The sequence below is a fragment of the Diceros bicornis genome, chromosome 16, assembly GCF_020826845.1.
Source record: "Diceros bicornis minor isolate mBicDic1 chromosome 16, mDicBic1.mat.cur, whole genome shotgun sequence".
Lineage (NCBI taxonomy): Eukaryota > Metazoa > Chordata > Mammalia > Perissodactyla > Rhinocerotidae > Diceros > Diceros bicornis.
In genome coordinates, this window is record NC_080755.1 from 62,862,144 (window position 1) to 62,884,487 (window position 22,344).

The 22,344-nt window shown below is 40.2% G+C and overlaps 1 protein-coding gene across 4 annotated transcripts in view; it reads right to left on the bottom strand.

Moving 5' to 3' along the window:
• Positions 1-22,344, bottom strand: part of FBXO15 (F-box protein 15) — a 47,320-nt gene that overhangs the window by 22,611 nt on the left and 2,365 nt on the right. For 2 of the 4 annotated variants that reach the window (XM_058557297.1, XM_058557300.1), the window contains exons 2-9: positions 21,357-21,440; positions 17,769-17,879; positions 15,252-15,356; positions 10,716-10,958; positions 9,681-9,890; positions 5,738-5,864; positions 4,137-4,219; positions 2,793-2,935 (exon numbers count right to left, since the gene is read on the bottom strand). In XM_058557297.1, coding sequence (XP_058413280.1) covers positions 2,793-2,935; positions 4,137-4,219; positions 5,738-5,864; positions 9,681-9,890; positions 10,716-10,958; positions 15,252-15,356; positions 17,769-17,879; positions 21,357-21,440 — 1,106 coding nt within the window. Of the gene's footprint in view, positions 1-2,792; positions 2,936-4,136; positions 4,220-5,737; positions 5,865-9,680; positions 9,891-10,715; positions 10,959-15,251; positions 15,357-17,768; positions 17,880-21,356; positions 21,441-22,034; positions 22,068-22,344 lie in introns of those variants that run through there. The other 2 variants (XM_058557299.1, XM_058557298.1) reach the window with 2 other exon arrangements.

Genomic DNA, 22,344 nt, shown 5'->3' on the forward strand with positions numbered 1-22,344 from the left:
AATAGACTATATTCTGAGACATAAAACAAGTCTGAATCAATTTAAAAGAATTCAAGCCATACAAAGCATATTCTCTGACCACAATGGAATTAAATTAGAAATCAGTAACATAAAAATCTCCAGAAATATCTCAAATATTTGAAAACTAAAGAACACATTTCTAGCCAATCCATAGATCAAAGAAGAAATCAAAGGAAAATTAGAAAGTATTTTAAAGTGAATGATAACAGACTTTGGGTGGTCAACATGATGTAGTCTACACAGAAATCAAAATATAATGATGTTCACATCTGAAATTTATATAATGTTATAAACCAACATTATCTCAATTAAAAAAATGAAAATAACACATATCAGCATTTGTGGGACGCCACTAAAGCAGTACTTAGGGAGAAGTTCATAGTAATAAATGTCTCTATTTTAGAAAAGGAAAGTTCTCAAATCAACGACATCAGCTTCCTCCTTAAGAACCTAGAAAAATTAGAGTGAATCAAAAAGTAAGCAGGAAAAAAATGGAAACAATAAAAATCAAAGTGCAAATCAAGGAAATACAAAACATAAGAATAGAGAAAATCAATGAAACCAAAAGCTGGTTCCCTGAGAAGATTAATAACATTGATAAACTCGAGCCATATTCATTAGGAAAAAAAGAAAGAAGACACAAATCACCAATCAGGAAGCAGGTAGCATCAGATTCCACAGACATTAAAAAGACAAGGGAATATTATGAGCAACTTTATGCCATATATTTGGCAACTTAGATAAAATGTAAAAATTTCTTAAAAGACACAAAATACTAAAGCTGACTCAAGAAGAAATAGATAACCTAAATAGCCCTGTATCTATTAAAGAAATTGAAACTGTAGTTCAAAACCTTCCCAGAAAGAAAGCTGCAGGCCTTGATGGCTTCACAGGTGAATTCTATCAATCATTTAAGGAAGAACTATTACCAATTCTATGCAAAATCCTCCAATAAATTCAAGAGGAAGGAATACTTCCCATCTCATTCTATGAGATCAGCAGTGGCCTGAGACCAAAACCACAAAAGACATCACAAAATAATTAGAAGATATTACGGAAGAAAAGTAACAAAGATGAAATACTTACTAAAAAATCTGAACAAGAAACATGCAAAACTGGTATGAAGAAAATTCTGAAACACTCCTAAAAGACATATAAGTATCTTTTCAACAAACTGAAACACTTCCACATTCTTGGGTAGGACAATTCAACAACGAAGATGTCAATTTGCCCCAGGTTAATATATACATTTGACATAATTCTAATTAAAAATGCCGTCAAGCACAGAAAAACCTAGAAATCTTTCTGAACCGAAAAGCAAAGACGACTCAAAAATAAATGAAAGTGTATCAATAGGGCACAGAAGCCAGCCTGAAGTAGATCCCACTGACCAAACTGGGGACAATTTTAGCTTCAAAAAAAATAATGCCTTTAATTTATAATAAATAAATTTAATAAATAAAATATTTATTTTATTAAAATCCTGAATAAATAAAAATCCAGGAGTCCAAAGTGACACAAAACAAGAGAGACAAAGAGCAAGCTCAAAATCATTTCCATGATAGGAGGCGACTATTACGTCAATTTCTTAATCTAAAAATTAGTTGTTTGGGGCCGGCCCAGTGGCACAGCGGTTAAGTGCACACGCTCCGCTTAGGTGGCCTGGGGTTCGCAGGTTCGGATCCCAGGTGCAGACCTATGCACCGCGTATCAAGCCATGCTATGGCGACGTCTCATATAAAGTAGCAGAAGATGGGCACAGATGTTAGCCCAGGGCCAGTCTTCCTCAGCAAAAAAGAGGAGGATTGGCAACAGATGTTAGCTCAGGGCTAATCTTCCTCAAAAAAATAAAAATAAAAATTAGTGGTTAAATGGAAAGGATTAAAGCATTTACCCTGCTGTTATAGGAATTCACCCATTTGATGAGGAAAAGTTTTTTTTACAAAAGCTCACCTAATAAATGTAGAAATAACAACATAATTAGAAAATCACCATTTTCTAAACTCAAACAAAAAACTGACTTAGGCAAAGACTAATAATGGATGTCAAATTCATTAGGTGAAAGAATTTGGGGGAACAGGATATTCAGAAATGAAGTATACTATTTCCCTATAAAATATTCTTACCAAAAACGTTAAACTTGAACCTATGCAGGTCTTTACACCAAACTTCCAGTTTATAGGACACAGAGGAATGCAGTGAGAGGAAACAATCAGACAAACTGAAACAGGGGCCTTCTTTTCTTTCCTACATCCCTACATTTCCTACATCCCTTCTCCTGTTCACTTGGCTGAAGTCCCCTCCTTTCTGTCTACTCCAGTCTCTGTCTCAGCTTTAGTAAGCATGAGAAACACTGATGCAGGACATACAGGAGGGCTGGTTTCTCTTTATCCTTATCCTGGACGGCTGCTATACTGGCCCTGTCTGCAAATTTACCAAATTCCTTTGAGAAAGAAGGGAAGAAGTTGGGGGAGGACAGGGAGCAAAACAACAAGGAAAGTATCAGTAGAAAAGATGAGTAGGAAACACATCCAGAAGGTAGAGTCGAGAGTGACGGTGATGAAGGAAACAGAGCCAGAAGCTAAAGAGATTCGATCTGGCCGAGGTATTTCACAAGTCCTAGACTGATACAAGGTCTGAGAGGGTAGAGTGCCAATACACAATAAAGTGACCAGTTAGGAGGACAATTCTTAATTTGGACATAAAAATTGGTTCTCTGTTCTCTCCAACCTTTTAATTTCATTCTGAAACAAAAACTCAATTAGCTTCACCTTTCTTGGTAAAGAGATCGTGAAATGTACCACACAGGTAGGAAATTCCACTGCTGTGCATATCAACATGGAGTTGGTAGCCATACAGTCCATACTCTGGGCTGTCATCCAAAACGGGGCTATGAGGAGGCAGCTCGTAGGGGCTAAAAAGCAAAACAAAATATACAGACAAATTTGTCAACACCAGAGATAAATTATTTGCATTGAAAATACTCTTTAAAAAATTAACATTCATTCAAAGCACAGCTCCTATCAACCCTCTGTAGGATTTCCAATAACCTTCAATACAATGAACTCAAAAGAACTGCTCCATGTTCCTTCTACCAACTTCCATAAAACAGTCAAAGATATGAGTTCTGCAGGTATCTACAAGCCACCATGGGTGAACATGTGTCTGAGGTCTGCCCCAGGACAGCAGCTCTGCAAAGGCAGCTCTGCTCCTCAGTGGTCTCAGGATCCAGAGGACAGAACTGCACAGCAGGAAATGCAGCAACAAGATCTACAGCGTAGGAACCTGGGCAGAAGACCCAAAGCCACGACAAACAAAGTTTTCTGCAGTAAGAAAAACTTTACTACATAAGGTAACAACTCAATAGCATTCAGGAGCTTTTCAGGCAATAATAAAAATGAACAAAAGACATAGGGGAGGGTCTAAGCCCCTAGGGGAAGGGTGAGCTGCAGTGAAAGGGAAAGCATATCCCCACCTGAAGACCTTCAGATTCATTAACAGACACGCACCGTACAAACCAAGCAAAAACATATCTGCAGGCCAGACCCAACAGGCCACGGTCTGCATGCCTTGCAAGATATAAAAAGTCACGTTAGTGCAAAGAACTTGAAGCATCTTGCTGCACTGGCATCTTGTAGTAATGAAGCTATCCTGCCCCTATAAATAATATTCTACTAGGTACATAATCCTTTGCTGTTGTTAGTGTCATCAAGTGGATTCCGACTCCTAGCACCCCCATGTTCAGCAGAGGTGAGCCCTGCCTGGTGTCTGTGCGCCATTCTCTCATCTTCCGGCGCTATATCAGACAACGCTCTGCTGCTGTTCATGGGATTTTCATGGCCAGTCTTTTCAGAAGTGGGTGGCCAGGTCCTTCTTCCTAGTCTGTCTCAGTCTGGAAGCTCCACTGCATAATCCCAGAACAAATAAAGCAAATACATATTCATAAATAATCCAATTATTTTAGCAACAGCTAAGTAATTATGCCTGTTGGCTTGTGTCTATTGATTAAAAATAGAATATCTTTGTAGCTATTCTCAGGATACTAAGATGGTATCAAGTTCTAATCTTTTATATTGAGTAGACAAAAATTCAATACACCACATACAAATACATACATAGTGGCTGAGCCTAATGTGCTCCTCTCCACAAGGTGATGGATATGAAGATTTGCCATAACAAAAGCCAGTTCTTCCTCCCTCTGAAAAGTTAATTAAAAAGAATACATTTTTCAGCTGAAATATTTTAATTTTTCACAAGGTCGTTGTGAAGATTGCAGCACCTTCATCTTCCAGATAGATGCAGTTTCTTACAACTCTAAGATTACCACAGTGCTAATGCATTATTACTGCTAATACATTATTACTATCTAATAAGACTTACATGTCATATTGACAGCAAGACCACAATTCACCCAAATACACAAAGCATGCAATACCCAAATGCTCACAAAATGCCTCACATGCTAACTTGTGAGACATCAAAATACTGTATTATATATGATGATTGTGAAAATGCACATTGTTAGTTCCAGGTTGTTTCAAATTCTTTTCAAAGACAAACACAATACTGGTAAGACTTTCACAGATACAAGATTAATTGCACAAATAGTTAACACCAGTGGTGTAACATTGTTCTCTCAAGTCCCTGCTTGACTTGGCAAACCCAGTGGGAATGACTAGATTCAAACTCTTCACTCATCCATCAGGTTGAGTAGCAGAAAATGTGGCTGCACAGGAACTGACATCTATTTCTCCCCAAATTCACAGCTGGCACTGACTGGTGTAGGTAACCCAGAATGGTAAATCTGAGGGTGCCATTCTCCAGTAGCCAGACAGAGGACAATCAGATCAACCAGAGTCCTTGTAACTATGTGGGACAACATACATTGATGAATTCAAGTCAAGAAACGCAGGGCAAGCAAACTGCTGCCTTGCCCACAAGTCAACGTCACACAGAAATGGAGGGAGGGAGAGAAACACTGACTACCACAGCAGGCTGAGAAAAGAAAAAGGTACGAGAGGATGCTGCTGTAGAGCTTGGTTCTGTCTAATCGTCATATAGAGACATGTACTGCTATTCTCAGAATCAAACTTGTGAGGTACTATCTTAAAACATCCATAGGCCAAAGCCACAGATTTAAACAAACCTGGGGGGTACAGAGGAACATCACATTGTTACGTTCTTCACTGAAGTGACTGCCCAGAAAATAACCTCAGAGGAGAGAGCTAGCCAACCTCAGCTAGCAAAAAAAGAAACCTTATCTAGTGGGAAAGGATAACTCCCCAGGCACTTTACCCTGAAGGGCAGATTACACTCAATGCCACATCTACAGGATCAGAAACACGTTTGAGAGACTACTAGGTTCAACGCACAGTCAGAGACTTTGGCAGAGAAAGGACACGAAAGGACCTGAAGGAAGGAACATGGATTGACTGGAAGTAGAAAGGGAGAAAACCCCACGATATTAAAGGAATAACGTGAACAGAACCATCCAGGCAGGAACAGGTAGTTTGTCAACAGTGACAGCAGAACTGTAGAGCAGTCTCAATGGACTAGAGGGTCACTTAGCTAGAAAAATGAAGCTGGTAAGATGGGAGAAGGGAATGCAGTTAGTAAGAAATCTAAAGGATTTTATACTTGATATCATGCATAATGGTGAGTAAACATGGGACTGTGAGTGAGGAGGTGACAATACACGCAGGGACTCAAATCTTACCTTCCACAGCCCCACCAGGAGGCCCGGGTTTAGGCAGAAGATCCGAACAAGTCTGTCACAGCCAACCATGGTGGATTCAGTTAAATTACTCAGGTCGTAGTTTGCAATTAAAGAATGCCATCGAGGTCTTTGAACACCCATGCCAAAGAAAGGAAAGAAAGAAATGAGCTTTCACATCTACAGTGTTGTCAATTCTCTTCAGTGTATCTAAAAACACTTTTGAAGAGCAAGCTAACAATGTGTACATTGCTAATAAGGTACGTGTCAAGGGGCAGGGAGACACAAACAACTTGTATAAATAAAAGGCATAATGGACACATCCAAATTTTCCACCCAACTATGTTTTTCTTCCCTCCCTCTCGCTCTTACTGTCAACTCAATGGGCTGGTCAGAAGCAAATTGAAGAATCATGAAGGTGAGAAAAAGGAACAACCATCTTCTATTCTCTTCCCCTCAAACCCAGCACAACGCTATGATCAAAAGTAGATTTTCAATATGTATTCCTAATTAAGTGAGGGAAATAATGCATAAACAGAGATGAAATACTTTAAATGACAAAAGATCAAGCGTTCTCAGTAGGCTATCTGAAAGCAGATACACCTTCTAAAGTTATTATCAAGAATAACTTAGAGGGCCAGCCCAGTGGTGCAAGTGGTTAAATGCGTGCACTCCGCTGCAGCGGCCCGGGGTTCGCCGGTTCGGATCCCGGGCGCACACCGACGCACCGCTTGTCAAGCCATGCTGTGGCGGTGTCCCATATAAAAAGTGAAGGAAGATGGGCACGGATGTTAGCCCAGGCCAGTCTTCCTCAGCAAAAAGAGGAGGATCGGCAGATGTTAGCTCAGGGCCAATGTTCCTCACAAAACAAAAAAGAATAACAGAGATAGTGAAAATTGTAACATTAGAAAATAAGTTTAATCCAAAATCATGAGTGCTTTCATGAACGAGATACACTGTGAACTCTGAAGTGTCTAAGAGTAAATAACTTAGACGTGTAAGGAAACACAACTCAACTCTGCTATTCATCCTAAGCCTTAAAATCAACAGAGTGAAATATTCTATAAGTACTCTAATGGTAGACATAGAGGTCTGTCATTCTCAGGAACCCAGAGGCAGTTCAGGAAACTAAGAGAGAGGATCTCAATGGTCAATTCAGAGAGCACAGCGTTAGAAGAAATTCTCTTAGGAGCTGGGGCCACATTGCCCAGCACTGAAGGCACAAGCCAGCAGGGGACAGGTATTCAAATGTTCATTAAGTAAAAGAATTAAAAAACCAAGGAGCTCAGCTGTGGCACTGGTTCAAAGCAGAGGTACTGTAAGGATCAAAACTGGACCTGCAGCTACCACACTTCCCCACTCCCTCGTTCAATTTCCAGAGAACTTCTTGTGCTGAGAACCACATCAGGTATGGTGAGGCGGCAGGTGAGCATACATGTGACATATAACCTAAAAATAGAGTCAGCACAGGTAGAACATACTGGGAAGAAGCTGAACACAGAGTTGGGAACCTAAGTGTGGAGTCAAGGAGACCAGAGTTGAGACCTTAGCTCCAACCCTCCAGACCATCTCAGACTGCCCTTCCCCTGTGTACGAGGAGACCACCAGCCACCTAAGCGGGGAGGGCGGAAAATGAAGTGAGAAAAAATCACTAGAGCACACTGCACACACTAGATGCTCAACAAACAGCAGTCACCACTACTCTCATTATTAATGTGACCGACAAGGCCGGGTGGGACGTAAAAATCCTCCTCTCGCACTCTTCAATGTGCCCAGAGCTGGAGGGGCCTCATAAACACGGCTCCAGAGCAATTTAAACAAAGAACGGGCTGGGTCCCCAGGTGCCCCGGCCTCACAGGCTACTGACACAGAAACTAAAGCTGATATTTACCCAACATTTCTCACCAATTTGGGGAGGTATAGTGTAAACTACACAATGGAGAACACTGGCAAGAAAGAAAATTTACGGAGTCTGACTAGAAAGGTACAAGTTATAGGAAAATTCAAACTGCAAATTACATAAAAAAGGCTTTCACGGTTCTTGAAAAAGTTCTCATGGAGGAAAGAAAAAAGACCCAAATAAAAACCACCAAGCCTCTCCTTCACTGTCACACAAATGCATACAAGGATTTGTACTTCTGCATGATGAAAGCATTTGCTTAAAACTTGCAATGAAAGTGCCGATAAAACAGATTCCTGAAAAACACTCTCAGGGTTTGTTCACCACTGTTTATCAATGCTGACTGAAGTCCACTGAGCGTTAATTGAGATAAATTACATTAAATGAATTTTCCCAATGAATTCTAGCACTTATGTCCCTGTGCAGTGTCTGGTACTCCTGACCTGGATGACAATTTTCAGAAGCACAGTATCTTTAACTGAGCTTTACAATTCAACACTATCCATTTAAATTAGTCTTTCACAATCATTTTAATTGATGTTAACAATTTTGTCTTAATACCTATAAACAATATTTCATGACATGCCAAACTAGTACAGACATTGTGGGCTCTTTCTCCAAACATAACTTCATTAAGCATAAAATCTAAATTCTGCATTAGAAAAATCTAGTGTTCATCATAATACCACATGAAATTTCAGAGATTTATCCAAATAAAGGTACCATTTTAAAAAGTAACTGTGTTTCCCAAATATCTTCAGTAACATGATCAGGGAAAATAATTCACATGTTTTTCTTCACAGCATTAAGGTAGTTTCAGAATACAATAAAATCTGGATTTACCAGCACTAAGAAGTCCATTACTCTCACATTCACAGCATGACAACTAGATGAGCCATCACTAAAACAATCCTCAAAGAGCCGGCACCAGAGAGAGGAGCCAAAAACAAGGTCCCCAGGTATTAAATTGCAAAAACATGTCCCCATCCAGGGAAACCATGAAAGAATGCTGTCCCTCCAAGGAGACAGCAGGCCCTAACGTGAGACACCTCAACACCTTCTGCAGCAAGGACACGTGTGAGAGAAACCAGTGGATGGAATCACAGCACACCAGGCTGGTAAGAACAATGACGTGGTAAACGCCACCGAAACATGCAAGGACACTGAGACAGTGAAGGAGGGGGTCGAAGGCAGGAAGCCAACACTGGAAAAGACAGCTATTACTTTTGCATTTGCCATGAGATTTATATCAAGATACTTTCCCTTCACCAGGACATCAGGATGCTACACATGCCATAGCTTCGCTTTTAGGAGAAAATGACTAACGGTGAGAAAAGTTAGCATGAGAGATCTGCTGGTAAAAGCAAGAAGCAGGCCTAATAATGCGTATGGACTTAGTGCAAAGCCACCTCATACAAAATAATAATAAGTATTCAATATGCACCAGCAACATGATACATACGTATCTGATTTATGCACGTGACAACAAAATCTTTTGACCTTCTTCACAGCAGCCATGCATGCTAAATATACATCTCCATCAGCATCACCCCATTTTACAGATGAGAAAATGCAGGCACAGAAAGACTAAGTTACTTGCACAAGGCCACATATATAGTAAGTTCAACAGAAAAGCACATAAAAATAACTAATAATTATGACTTTATGATCTAGTGTTTAAACTATGATTATTGTACCATTTACTAAAGAAGGAAAATATAATAGTTTTATATATCTTTGTGTTAAAATGGTTAAAACTAAAAACTCTCAAAAGGTTAGCTATCAAATCATCCAGGAAATTTTGTTAACTAGAATATCATTCCCTAACTGTTATAGATAACCAAGATATGAGGAACCTAAATTTAGACCCAATCATAAATGTGATAAACCTATTCTTTTCCTATTCTATGGTGATCCAGAATGAAAGAAAAGTTTTTAAGATGCAATCAAATTAAAATACACTGGTAGGATTTTTTAATTACAAAAATAATGCAACTAGTATTTACATAAATGATGTTCTCACCCAAGTTCTGAATTAGTACTTACCCATTTTTGGTGGGAGTTTTAGACCAGGCCATAAAAACTGGTGTCACACCACACAAATCTAAGGTTGACAATGTGGCTAGAAGTGGCCAATTTTTGCCATACCACACAATCGTAACTGATGAATCGTTTATGGAAAGATCAACATGCTCCATGACGTATTCTTTTCCACTTTTTTCTTTCAATATAATTACCCAACCTAAATCAGATTTTCTGGAGAAAGAGAAGCAAGCTAAAAATGTTTGCCTCGTTGCAAAAAAAAAATGCTCAAGTCTATTTCCCATATCATCTCTAAAGCGTCTAGTTCCCTAAAAGCCAGAGTTCTCAGAACGCGCTCAACATAAATTTTCCTTTCACCAACAGTTCTCTCTCCAAATTTTTCTCCTCACCTAACAAACATTCGTGGAACATCTACCACGTTCTAGGTATTGGCAATACACAGATAAGCAAGCCAAAGGTTCTGCCCAGAGGGAGAGATGCCTTGAATGCTCTTGCTTTACTAGAGCAAATTACTAGGTTATTTCTGCTTTTCATAAACCCTTTGGACCATATATATGGGATGGGAAAATACTATATATTTTATAGATATACAAAAACACACATAAATATCAAACAGTCCCTCACAATATAAACTGCACGTACATCCTATACACAACAATACTTTAAGCTTATACTATCATTCTTTTTTAAAGTGTTTGTACATTTAAACATCTAACACTAACATTAAACGTCAAATAACCACTCTGCCCCTTCTTTTAGAAGCCACTGCAGGGGCTGGCCCCGTGGCTGAGCGGTTGAAGTTCCACACACTCGGCTTCGGCAGCCTGGGTTTGCAGATTGATTCAGATCCTGGGCGCGGACCTACTCCACTCATCAGCCATGCTGTGGCGGCATCCCACATACAAAATAGAAGAAGACTGGCACAGATGTTAGCTCAGGGACAATTTTCCTCAAGCAAAAAAAGAGGAGGATTGGCAATGGATGTTAGCTCAGGGCGAATCTTCCTCACCAAAAAAAAAAAATGAAGCCACTGCATACCTGAGGATCATTTTGGTTTTAACCGGAAAGCCTGTGTAAGGGTTGACAGGTTTGAGAACCTGAGTTAGTGCTGCTTTTACAGATGCTATTTGTTTTGTAACATATTCTTTCTTCCAATATCCAGCTTCTTTATCCTCAACTGACAGGAAGTTCATAGACATGGCTGTCTTCTCTACTGAATTAACTTTCCAGTTAGATCTTTTAGGTGAAAAGGCAGTTGAGTAGAGTCTGATCCAAATAAAACTGGGGGAAAAGAGGAAATACGTTAACTGTCTAAGAGACATTGTCATGTACCTGTAGTAGTAATATATTAAAGACGCACAGTAATTTTTAAATAGTCTAATTCCATGAATAAGTCAAGCTGTTTCGACTTCTGTCTAATTCCATTTTCAGTTGTTCATGTGTTAAGGTGAATGTAGTCTGAGATAAGTGTTTTAGATTCATCAACCCCAGAAACACAGACTAAAACGAAAAGCTCGTTTTCCAAGGTCAAGTTAACATGAGTGATCTCATGTTATGTGGGATCATCCAAACTACTGCCTTCCTACACCAATAATTGAATAGGAGATCTACTACAGAAAAAGTATATAGAAGAAGTGCATCTGAGGGATTCCTGCCTTATTTTAAATATATACATGTTTTTAAAAAGATCATAAAGGAGATATATATACACATACACACACACAGAGAAATGTCAACAATAACTGAATTGTATGCTCTTTTTGCTTTGTGTATTTTAATTTTTCTATAATGAACAGGTACTGCTTGCACAAAGCAAAAAATGAGGGTTATGAATAACAACGAATAACGACAGTTAACACTTGTGGAGCACTATGTGTTAAGCACTGTTCCAGCACTTCATACATTAACCCATTTAATCCTCACAATGAACCCACAAGGTAGCTACTATTATTGTCCCCAGTGAACAGATGATGTAACTGAGGCCCACATGCAAAGCCATCTGGCCCAGCTCTGTGTATGGATGTGGCAGAACTGGGATTGAATGCATGCAGCCTCAACCAGAGCTCACAGTCTCATCCCCTGTATTTCACTGCCTTGACAACAACATAAAGAAGTGGGCTCAAAGAAACAATAATTTTATCCAAATTCAGAGAACAATGTTGGAATTCAAATTCAGCTCTGACCCAGTCTGTGATCTTCCCACTGGCCACTGAGAGACCCACAGGAAGTCACACGGGCAGCAGCAGTTAACGGGGGCCAAAGCTGAGCCCAGAGCATCTCTCTCCCAGCCAGTGCTCTCCAGGGAAGAGAAGTCAACTTCTCTTGGGGGAAACTGAGGCAGGGGTTAAAATCAGTTTCCTAATGCAAAAGGTGATTTTTACATAAATAAACTTAATTATTTGCTAACATATCTCCACGTTTCTATTTAGTGCTGTAATGAAATGGCCAAGAGGCAGCTGGGAAAAGGTGAATGCCCTATAGAAGGGGAAGATCCTGAATTGCAGGAGGTCCGTGGGAGATGCCACAGAGACTCTGGAGGGTAGTAACTGTTTCAGTCATCTAGTAACAATCGCAGCGGAAAAGGAACATTTCTCAAACATACGACTTGGGAATACGTCTCCTTGACCCAGGCATTACATAGACTTCCAACAAACTCACATATTACCTGACCCCTATTGACATCTCTTCTAGTATGAGTCTTCAGGTCATTTCTCATCCCACAAAATCATTTAACTATACCATGCTTTTTGACTTAAATTATTTATGTTTTCAGTTCAGATATTTCTGGGCTTTCACATGTGAGCTAACAGATGCAAAAAGATGATTAGTTGAGTACAACTGGGTAATGAAACTATTTCACCAAAATCTCTTGAACAGACTTTTTAAAACTCCCTTTGCATAAAAGCTTGTTCATGTTTTCTTTGAATTTATTTTACTCATCATTTCACTCCACGTAAGTGATCCTTTGCTTTAGCAAGATCTTCACTGAACCTCAAATTTCTCACATCAGCACTACATGAACTGTGGCTGATTCTGTTTTTCACGTGCTCTAGCACTCACAGACTATAAAAACAAACATTGCCGTGAAGAAGGGAAGCAGAGCATGAACCCCCCACATCTTCAGTTATAATAACTACACCTAACATTTGTATGAAGAACCACTTTCACACACGTTATCTCACTGAATTTACTGTAAGTGGAGCCTAAAGAGAATAAAAACATCTTATAGAATTAAACTGTTGTGCTGATTGTTCCCCTTGATCATTTATAAAATACAAATGTAAAGTCTAAGATGCTTTTAACAGTCTCCAAAACCCACACATTCATTTCTTGATCCCCAAATGCTCTCATCTGTTAAAAAGCGAAGGCGGTTTGAGGACAAGAGCGTATTTATCTAATCTGACTATCAGTCAGGCATAGAAAAACTTCAATCAAACGAGGTTTCAGAAAATGGGGCCGATTTAATGTTCTGATAGACAGGGTCTCCCAGAGCGCTGGAAAATAAAAACCCCACGTGATGATCCAGGTCCAGCCTGATCCTGCTTCCCTGTCATCCCCACGCAGACACCATGCTTGTGCTGAGGGCTGTAACACACAGCGCAGGGAGGCAGCTCCACTGATGTAAGGGGGGGCGCCAAGGAGACCCCCGCCCTTCCACCGTGCCTCCTCCTAAGTCCTCAGTGTGACCGACTCCAGGGTATGCTCCTGTCCTCTCTTCAGAAGCAATGCTTAGAAAACACCACTAGCTTCTCAAAATCATTTACTGTTTGCCCATTTGCTTGTTAATGCATCCTTTTATGAAAACAGACTATGACTCTCAAAAATACAATTTAACTTAGACAATTATGATTTATCCTGTGAAAAAGAAAACAAACATGAATGTAATTTCATCAGAAGCTCAGATATTTAAAGGACAACATCCAAGAAAGTGAGGTGGATACATAACTACTAGTAAAAGTATGCAAAGACTATTACTAGAAGTATGGCCCCAAATCCACAGACAGGCCCAGAGCCTGCACCCTATGGGCCTACGAACTTAAGTGGAGAGAAGTGACATTTAGAGAAACTAAGAAATCTATAATTTACCAGCTTATCTAAGTAATCTGAGTTCTACCCTTAAACAAAGTAAGAACTCTCCAAAAAGCTACCGTTTTGTACATTTAGTTGACCCCTTCCTTCAAAAATGCCTCACTGCACTTTGGTTGAGCAAGTGCCTTCATCTCTTCTTAAGGTCATCCAGAAAGAGACACAGACAAATTGCTCTATATTCATTCTAGAACCTTTGTCAGGAACCTCGTTCATTATTTCACTCACTGGTATGTGGGGTGCACTGACATAGACAGACAGACAGACATTCTCCCATACAGGAAACATCCTTCTAAAGTAAAAGATAAGAAAAACCACCCTTCCCAACCAGAGAATGGTATATGTCCCCTTCCGATTACAAGAACTTGACTGTCATTAGTATGATCTGGAGAAATTTTTAAGACACAGATTCCAAGGCACAGAATTAATTAAAATCTCCAGAAATGCAGGCCACGGATCCAGATTTGTTTTACTTTCCCAGCTGGTTCTACTGCAGTCATTCTGTGGACTGGCATTTGAGAACCACGGCACCGGATAATGTTTTCCACCCACTGTGTTCCAAGATTAAACAACATTACCACCTTCCCTGTCATTCTCCATGTCCTCATCTATTAAACAAACCACCAGCAAAATCTGCATCCTCCCTTATCCTGACTTTTCCCTGGCTGACATGTGGGGTCTGTGTCGGTCAACATTTGTCTGATCTTCTGATGCTGAAGGAGAGAGGGACCTACAAGCCAAGATGTCTGGCTGTAAGCCACAAAATGCTCACCAGAAGCTAGGAGGATTCCACCATCTCACCCTCCATGATAAAATTCTGAGTTGCAGACAAAGATCATAGCGACAACACAGAGGAAGGGGTTTCGTCCCTTTTTCATAGACGTCCTACTAGCCCAGGTGAGCTGGGTGCACCTCATCTCCGCCGGTTTCCTGCCTCCAGGGGTAAAGCCTCCTTGAGAGCACTCTCGGCCTCTCTCCACCCCCTTCACCCTCCCCACCCAGTGAGGTGCCAGGGTTGGCAAGTATGGGTTCTCCCCAAATATACCTCATGGAGCCCATCCTCTTCCTTCTTCAGGATCTGCTTGACTGCCAGCAGAGCAGTTTGCCTGCTCTGCAAAGCCAGGGTTAGTCGGGGGCAGGTTCCCACAGTCTGCTTGAGACTGTGTAGCTAAGTTTGTCTGCCTCTGAGGGACACAGCAAGTCTTCCTGACCAACAGACTGAAAGCCACCTTCTCCAAGAGCGACACCAATAACAAGTTTGACCTTTCTCAGTTCAGGCAAAGGATATTCCTTTCTTCAAGTATATAAATGCAAATCTTTGAAAATATCATATGACTACTTAAATCATTAGACGTATTATGTCTACATCTAAAAATACTCTTGAAATTATTTTAAATTTTAAAAAATGGTTAAAAAGCTCTTACTAGTTTTCATGACTTCCATAAAATGCCATCAAAACATGACAGAGAGACTTGGTTTTCTCCTTACTTGTCACTGGCCAGATGATAAAAGCGTCTGCTCACACACCCAGCACCCAGCAGGGTCACAGCATCCAAGTAGGAAAAGATCTTCAGCAGGATTTCTGAAGGCATACTGAGAGAGGGGAGAAATCAGAGAAGTACTCTACAAGTTACCCAGAAAACTGCCTGTTCATCTTCAAACAGAAAGCGATAAACAGACTCTTCCTGTACAAGAGGCAAACTGCACCCTCATCTTCAATTATTTTCTCAATGGACATGCTCTGGTTATTACAATTCTCATGACATAAAGCAATATGGAAACCAAGGGTACACAGAGCTAATTTCCTCGGCATTTTAATCACATTCTCATATTGTGAATCAATGGGCAGGATTTCACTGCCTCCCTCATGAAAGTATGTATTCTTTGGAGAGATAAATGCAAATAACAGAAGAGACAGAGAATGCATTCTTTGCTATTAATAAGCAAAACACAGAACTCCCCTCCAAAAAAAAAACAAAAAACCGTATAGGAATAGGAAGTATCAACTTATGTTCACCTAACCTATGCCACTCTCATGCACCCTCCTCCTGCACGTCCTCACGCTTGTGACTGCTCCTCTGGGGCTTCAAGGAGAAACCAGGCCCCCTCTAGCTCCCGCTCTCCCTCTCTCAGCAGTACTTAACTGACCACTCCCTGTTTCACAGTGATCTTCTCTTCTGGTTCACAAACACCCCCTCCTCAGTTTCTTGGATCTCACTGGTCTTTCCTGCCTCCTTGGTTGGTTCTAAATGCTCCAGTTCCTCCCAGCTAGCTTCTGAGCTCCTTTGCTTCCGTGTCTGTGCCCTCTCCCCAAGACATCCCACCCCATTTCCGTACCTGGGACTCCTCCCAGACCTCACTCTGATCTAGACTCACATACCCGCTGTCCCTTCAGCATCCTCATTTCACGTGTCCTAGGCATCTCAGTTCTAACTCTCCCTCCTGCCCCCAACCCCAAGGCTTTTCCATCCCAAGAAGCAGCAGCTCCACTTACACATCCGCTCAAGCCAACAGTGTCAGATGCCTGCTTCATGTCTCTCTTCCTCTCACACCTACATCTAACTCATAAACGAGTCACGTCAGTTACGCTCCCAAATATACCTCAGATTTACCTGTTTTGCTCCATCTTCCCTCCTTCAAAAGAAGGAAGACAGGTAAACAAGTAAACAAGATAATTTTAGAAATCCAATGACATCACACCTCTGTGCTTAAAATCACCATACTGTGAATAAAGGCCAAACTCCTCCCCACAGCCTATGAGGCCCAGCCTGATCTGGGCCGCTTCTCCCTCTCCTCACTCTCTGCCCACTGCCCAGAGCCCATTGCTCCTCCAGCATGGCAAGCTTCTGCACTTCTATCACTTGGCTTCCCCTTTCTGTATCCCCTTCTCCAAGTTCTCTAATCTCAATTTTCAGTTCTCAGCTTAAATGTCACCTCCTCAGAGAAGTCTTTCCTTAACCATCCTACCCTTTATTTTGGATTATGAGTCCATTTGTATTCTTGATAGCTCATATCCCAATTTACAATGCGTTACGTTTTTTCACCTGTCTCCCCCATTAGACCGTAAGCCTCAGAACACATGGCTCACCATTTGTGTCCCAGCTCCAAGCACAGTATCTGGGACCGAGAAGGTCCTCAAATATTTGATGGACGGATTAACTGAATGAATATTTGTTCTATTTCTCCTATCAGATTACTGTTTGACAGATTCTATTCCCAGAGCACAGAGTTTAAAGCTTAAATTGATGTCTTTAATTAAATCTTTCTTTTTTGGTTTTTCATTTCTTTCTAAAAATACACTGAAAGTATGTACACCTTTAGCTGAGATAGTTACGATATAGTATTAAAAGCCCAAAACTTGAAATCAGGCAACTTACATTTGAATTTGAATTTTGCAATATGTAGACCACGTGAGCCTTATTCCCTCCACTCCCTCCATTGTCTATCTACAATAATGTCCAGCCCTCAGGGCTCCACACAACACTTGGCATGCAGCTGATGTTCCATAAATGTTAGCACAGTATAAAACCACAGGCATTTCAGCATTAATTTCAAGTAATAGTTTTTTAAAGAAGAGATTCTACAGGTCTTGGTGCTGAGGTCACAGTATAGAATCTTGCCATGGCAAAATGGGTTCCCAAAACACTGACAGCTAAGAAATTCAGACCTTTCGAGCTTTTAGAAAACACACATAAATCTTCTTTCTCCTTTTTCAAGGGTCTGTATCAACTAGAAAGTGAATAATTTTGAAAAACATTTTTAAAAAAGGAAAATTAAATTTACTTGTCACTTTTAGAAATTCAGCTTTATAAAATTAGTCTAATAATGGTAGTGGTGACAGGCTGATGACTCATATCAAACTCTCCGTGTTGTACATTCTTCCTACACAATTCTATTCTTAGAGAGCTCAAAATAGCAACTTGGTACATACAGCATTATAACTTTCTCTAATAACTCCATCCCTGGAGCCCCCCAAACGAGTGGCAGACTGCTTCCGCTCCTTACCAATCCAGAGACACAGAACAGGTAGCGGAGCGTTTCTCACAGTGGTTTTTCCGTCTGGCATATGGCCTCATAGTAGTACTGCCTGCAGCATGTGTGACACCTGGCCCCTTCCTGAAAGTAAACGTGGAAAATTCAAATTATAATGAAGGGTGAACAGTCCACTCCCCTCTACAAAATTTTAAAGGATTCATAAACTCCAAAGATTACTCGCTGTAAAACTTCATCTCTGCAAAGAAAGAAAGAAAGGGAGGGAGGGAAGGAAGGAGGGAGGGACTGTGAAACATGCAGTGTCCTGAGTAAGTAAATCTGAAAACTGGACTTACTCTGACGTGTTTTAAACCTAAGATTCAATACTTGCTCTTATTATAGCATATCACAGAGGAGCTGTGTTTAATGGACAATGTGTTTAATGGAACAATGCGTTTAATGGAAACAAAAAGGATAAAGAAGTTTGGCTAGTTTCATTAATACAACAACAGAAACCTAATAAAGATAGCATCAATAGAGTTAAAAAAAAAAAAAAAAAAAAAAACTTTAGACGTGTCAGCCAGAACTGCCAACACACTACAACTCTGCTGACCTTGGAGGGGTAAGACTGGGTCCAACTCCAGCCTTGGCAGTCACAGCCACAGAAGTACCAAATACTCACCCACAAATTTTTTCACATTTTAACATCTCACATTCAATGGAATATATTTTAATTGGCCATCTTTTTTCATTTTAGTGGTACACAGAATAATAGTAAATCTTATAATTAACGGCTTTTAAGAGTCAATGAAATAGGGTATAATATTTTATGCAGTTAGTCCTTTTCAGAAGCTCCTAAAATAAATTCTTATTAAAATCAGTCCTCAAAACCAGTAGTACTCAACGGCAGCTTGCTGGGATCTGAAATACCCCAAAAGTCATCACAGCCTCCCATTTCCAGGCAGCAGCCCACACAGAAAGCTCCTGATGTATATGCTATTTCTCTTGGAAAGGTCTGGAAGCTGCTTCTTTACCACACACACACATCAATTATTGACCCACCTCCCACCCAGCACGCTACTGAAGCAAATGATACCTAGAGTACACATAATCCATATGCTAAGTCTGCCAATGCCATCGCTCTGAGCATGTACTTTGTTCACCAAGAGTTTAACTACCTCTGTTTTTCCTACCAAGCTAATTCCCTGGATATACTTGGACTAACACTCAAAAAGGACATGGGCAACAACTGCAGGTAAAATGAGGCATCCCAAGAACAGGAAGGGCAACAGTCTCCCTGGAAGAATGAAAGCCACATGGACAGGTCTGAACAGAGGATGGCCCTCGACCCTGAGTACAACCTGCTCTTAGGAGGCACGGGGAGTGTATTGCCCATAGCCCCAGTGTAGCCTGCTCCCTGCTGCGGAGACAGGCACACCAAGATGTACACAACTCAGCTAACACTCCAATCACTTCATGAGTCCCCATGTGCTTCTGAGCAGCCAGAGAATGAGTTTCTCTTCCCTTGATAGATTTTTCTCTTTGGAAACAAATAATGGCTGGCACATGGCAAGTCCTCAATAAACATTAGCTATCATCTGCATGCTAGCAACTCAACCTAGGAGAGATTGAATACAGTAATCCTTTCCAGATCCTGAAGGATAACAAATTCACCAAGGTAAAAAATGCTGGCTACCCATGCCTCTCCATTCCAGCTTCAGCAAAAGTCACTCAGTGTGCTTTTTGTCTTATCTTTCTAGCCAATGTGTACTTGGGAAATGCAAAGCAGTGAGGCTGAACCAGCGGTTTTCAATCTGTGCTCCCAGAACGGAAGGGAGAGGGTGAGAGGGCAGGAAGAGATGCTAATTTGGAAAGCTTTGCAATGCACTCTCCCCCTTTAATCAGATAATTCTACTTGTGCAATAAATTTTTGTACTACCATTGAAAATTTTGTTTAAGCAAAGATATCCACAACACAAAAGCTTCAACTCCATTGACCTGGTTCTAATACAGCAATCAGAGGTAAAATACAATTTCCTAATTGTATTAGTTTCCTAGGGCTGCCTCAACAAAGTACCTCAAACTAGGGGGCTTAAAACAACAGAAATTTATTGTCTCACAGTTCTAGAGGCCAAAAGTCCAAAATCAAGGTGTTGGGAGGACCACGCTCCCTCTGAAGGCTCTAGGGAAGAATCTTTTCTTGCCTCTTCCAGCTTCTGGTGGTTGCCGACAATCCTTGGTGTTCCTTAGCTTGTAGCAACTAAGCTAACTCCAACCTCTGTTCCATCTTTACATAGCCGTCTTCCCTCTGTATGCGTGTGTGTGTTACATCTGTGTGTCTCTTCTTATAAGGACATCAGTCATTTTCCCTTTAGGACCCACTCTAATCCTGTGTGACCTCATCTTAATTAATTACATCTTCAAAGACCTTATTTCCAAATAAAGTCACATCCTGAGGTTCTGGGTGGACATGAATTGGTGGGAGGAGAAGAAGGCACTATTCAACACAATACAGAATTTTTAAAAGTATACATTTTAAAATGATTTAAAAGCATTCCTTATTTTAAGTGGTTAACTGTTCTTGTAAATTCTATACTGACCTCTATTACATATTCAAAGAAAAAATATCTTCAGTTAACAAAGGTTTCTAATGCTTAAGCTTTAAGTAAAAGGAATTTGTGTTACTCCTCCACCAAATAATAATAATATCTACTCAGAGTTCTCAACTAGTGACCCTTAGACCTCTGCAAAGGTTCATGACAAGAAGTCTGGGAGTCCATACACACACTTTGAAAACTGAGAAATGTCTTTCAATAATAGATACTATTGCTTTTTTAACTTAAATGAATACTGCTGTGGTTAACCAAATATAGATTTGTTTAAAAAAGCATTAGTAAACTCATAAGAGCTTTTTGTCATTACATATTTCCTCAATCAAAAGATGCCCCAAAAATAAAAACTATTACCCTAGGCCTTTCCAAGGGAACTGAAGATAAGTAAATTAATATGATGTATCAATCAGTTTCAATCTAGCAAATTGGCAAAGACCAAATAAACGATAAGGACAGGTGCTGGCTATGCTGCAACAGGCTTCTCATTCACTCAGCTAGCAGCATAAATTGGTGCCAACGGTATGGAAAGCCAACTGGTAGTGTATATCAAGATCTTTAAGAGACATATTTTTTTTAAGCCAGGAATTTCACTTCTAGAAATATATCCCAAGGCAAGAAAGTGAGCACAAAGACCTCACTCAAGAACATCCAACTCAAAGGCGTCTGCACTGCAAAAGATACTAGAAACGGTATACAGTTTGGTTCAACTGCATGGCCTCCATACAGTTAACAATGTTCAGCCAATTAAAATGGACAGTTTCAACACAGGCGAAAGCGTCTGAGAGAGAAATAAGTTCACGATGTCTTCCAGATGTCTGCATGGCTTGCTCCCTTACCTCCTTCAGGTATTCACGCAAACGTCACCCTCTCACTGAGAACTTCTTTGGCTATGCACTCTAAAACTCCAATCCACACTCTACACACACACACTTTATGCCCCTTCCCTATTTTTTTTCCTTAGCACATATCACCATCCAACACTACGCATTTCACTTATCTACCTTCTTACCTATCTTTGGGACACGAGATCCATATTGGCAGGTCTTTTGCGTGAGTTTTGGTCACTGCTGATTCTTCAGCATCCACAAAATGCCTGGTGTGCAGAAAGCATTCAATAAATAGCTGCTAAATTAATAACATAACTGAAAAAGCAGGTTATATCAGTATATGCTACATAATCTTATTTTTGTATTTCTCTCTTAAGAGAAAAAGTAAGCACATACATACAAAGAAAAGAGGTCCAGAAGCAAGTCAACAAGGTATTAACTGATAATACACCTGATTCACAGGATTACAAGGTTACAAGGTTTTTTTGTTGGTGGTTGTTTTTACATGAGGGCTAAAAGATCGAAGGGACAGAACAAATATTTTCTAATATTTCTTAATATATTGAATATGTAATAAATTGTGGGGGTTTTCTGTTTTAATTTCAAAACTCAGAATCCCATACACAAGGTTTGGAATCACAGTTTCATAGCACAATCCTTTAGGCTCAAGCTGTGGTCCTCAAAGACATTCGCAGCATTCTGGGGCACCAGGTCCCTCAAAATCTGGGGCACAGTCTACAGAAAGCTCTAAACTTCTTTGAAGTCTCTTATTTGATCTTAAAAAATTAATGCAGATGTTGCATTCCACTGGATAACTTATCTGTGTTTGTCTTATTATAAAAATGTATTATATTACTTACCAGTTAAATTATTTAACGTTTTTCCCCAAAGGCATTGCATTAATTTTACATGTCGGGGAGGATGCCCCATGCATCCCCTGCCCACTGGCACCTATCCATTTGAGAAGTGCAGCCTATTTGTTGTTGTTTTGTTTTCCCATAATGAAAACAGATCTCATGAGTGCCTCATTTCATAGATCAGAAGGCTAAGGCTCTAATGAGGCAATTACAGTGACTTGTTTAAGGTCTCAAGCTAGAGACTGAGAGTCCCAGAGACCTTCATCTCCTGACACTCCTTCAAAAGCTCTTTCTACCGTATTATTATATTATG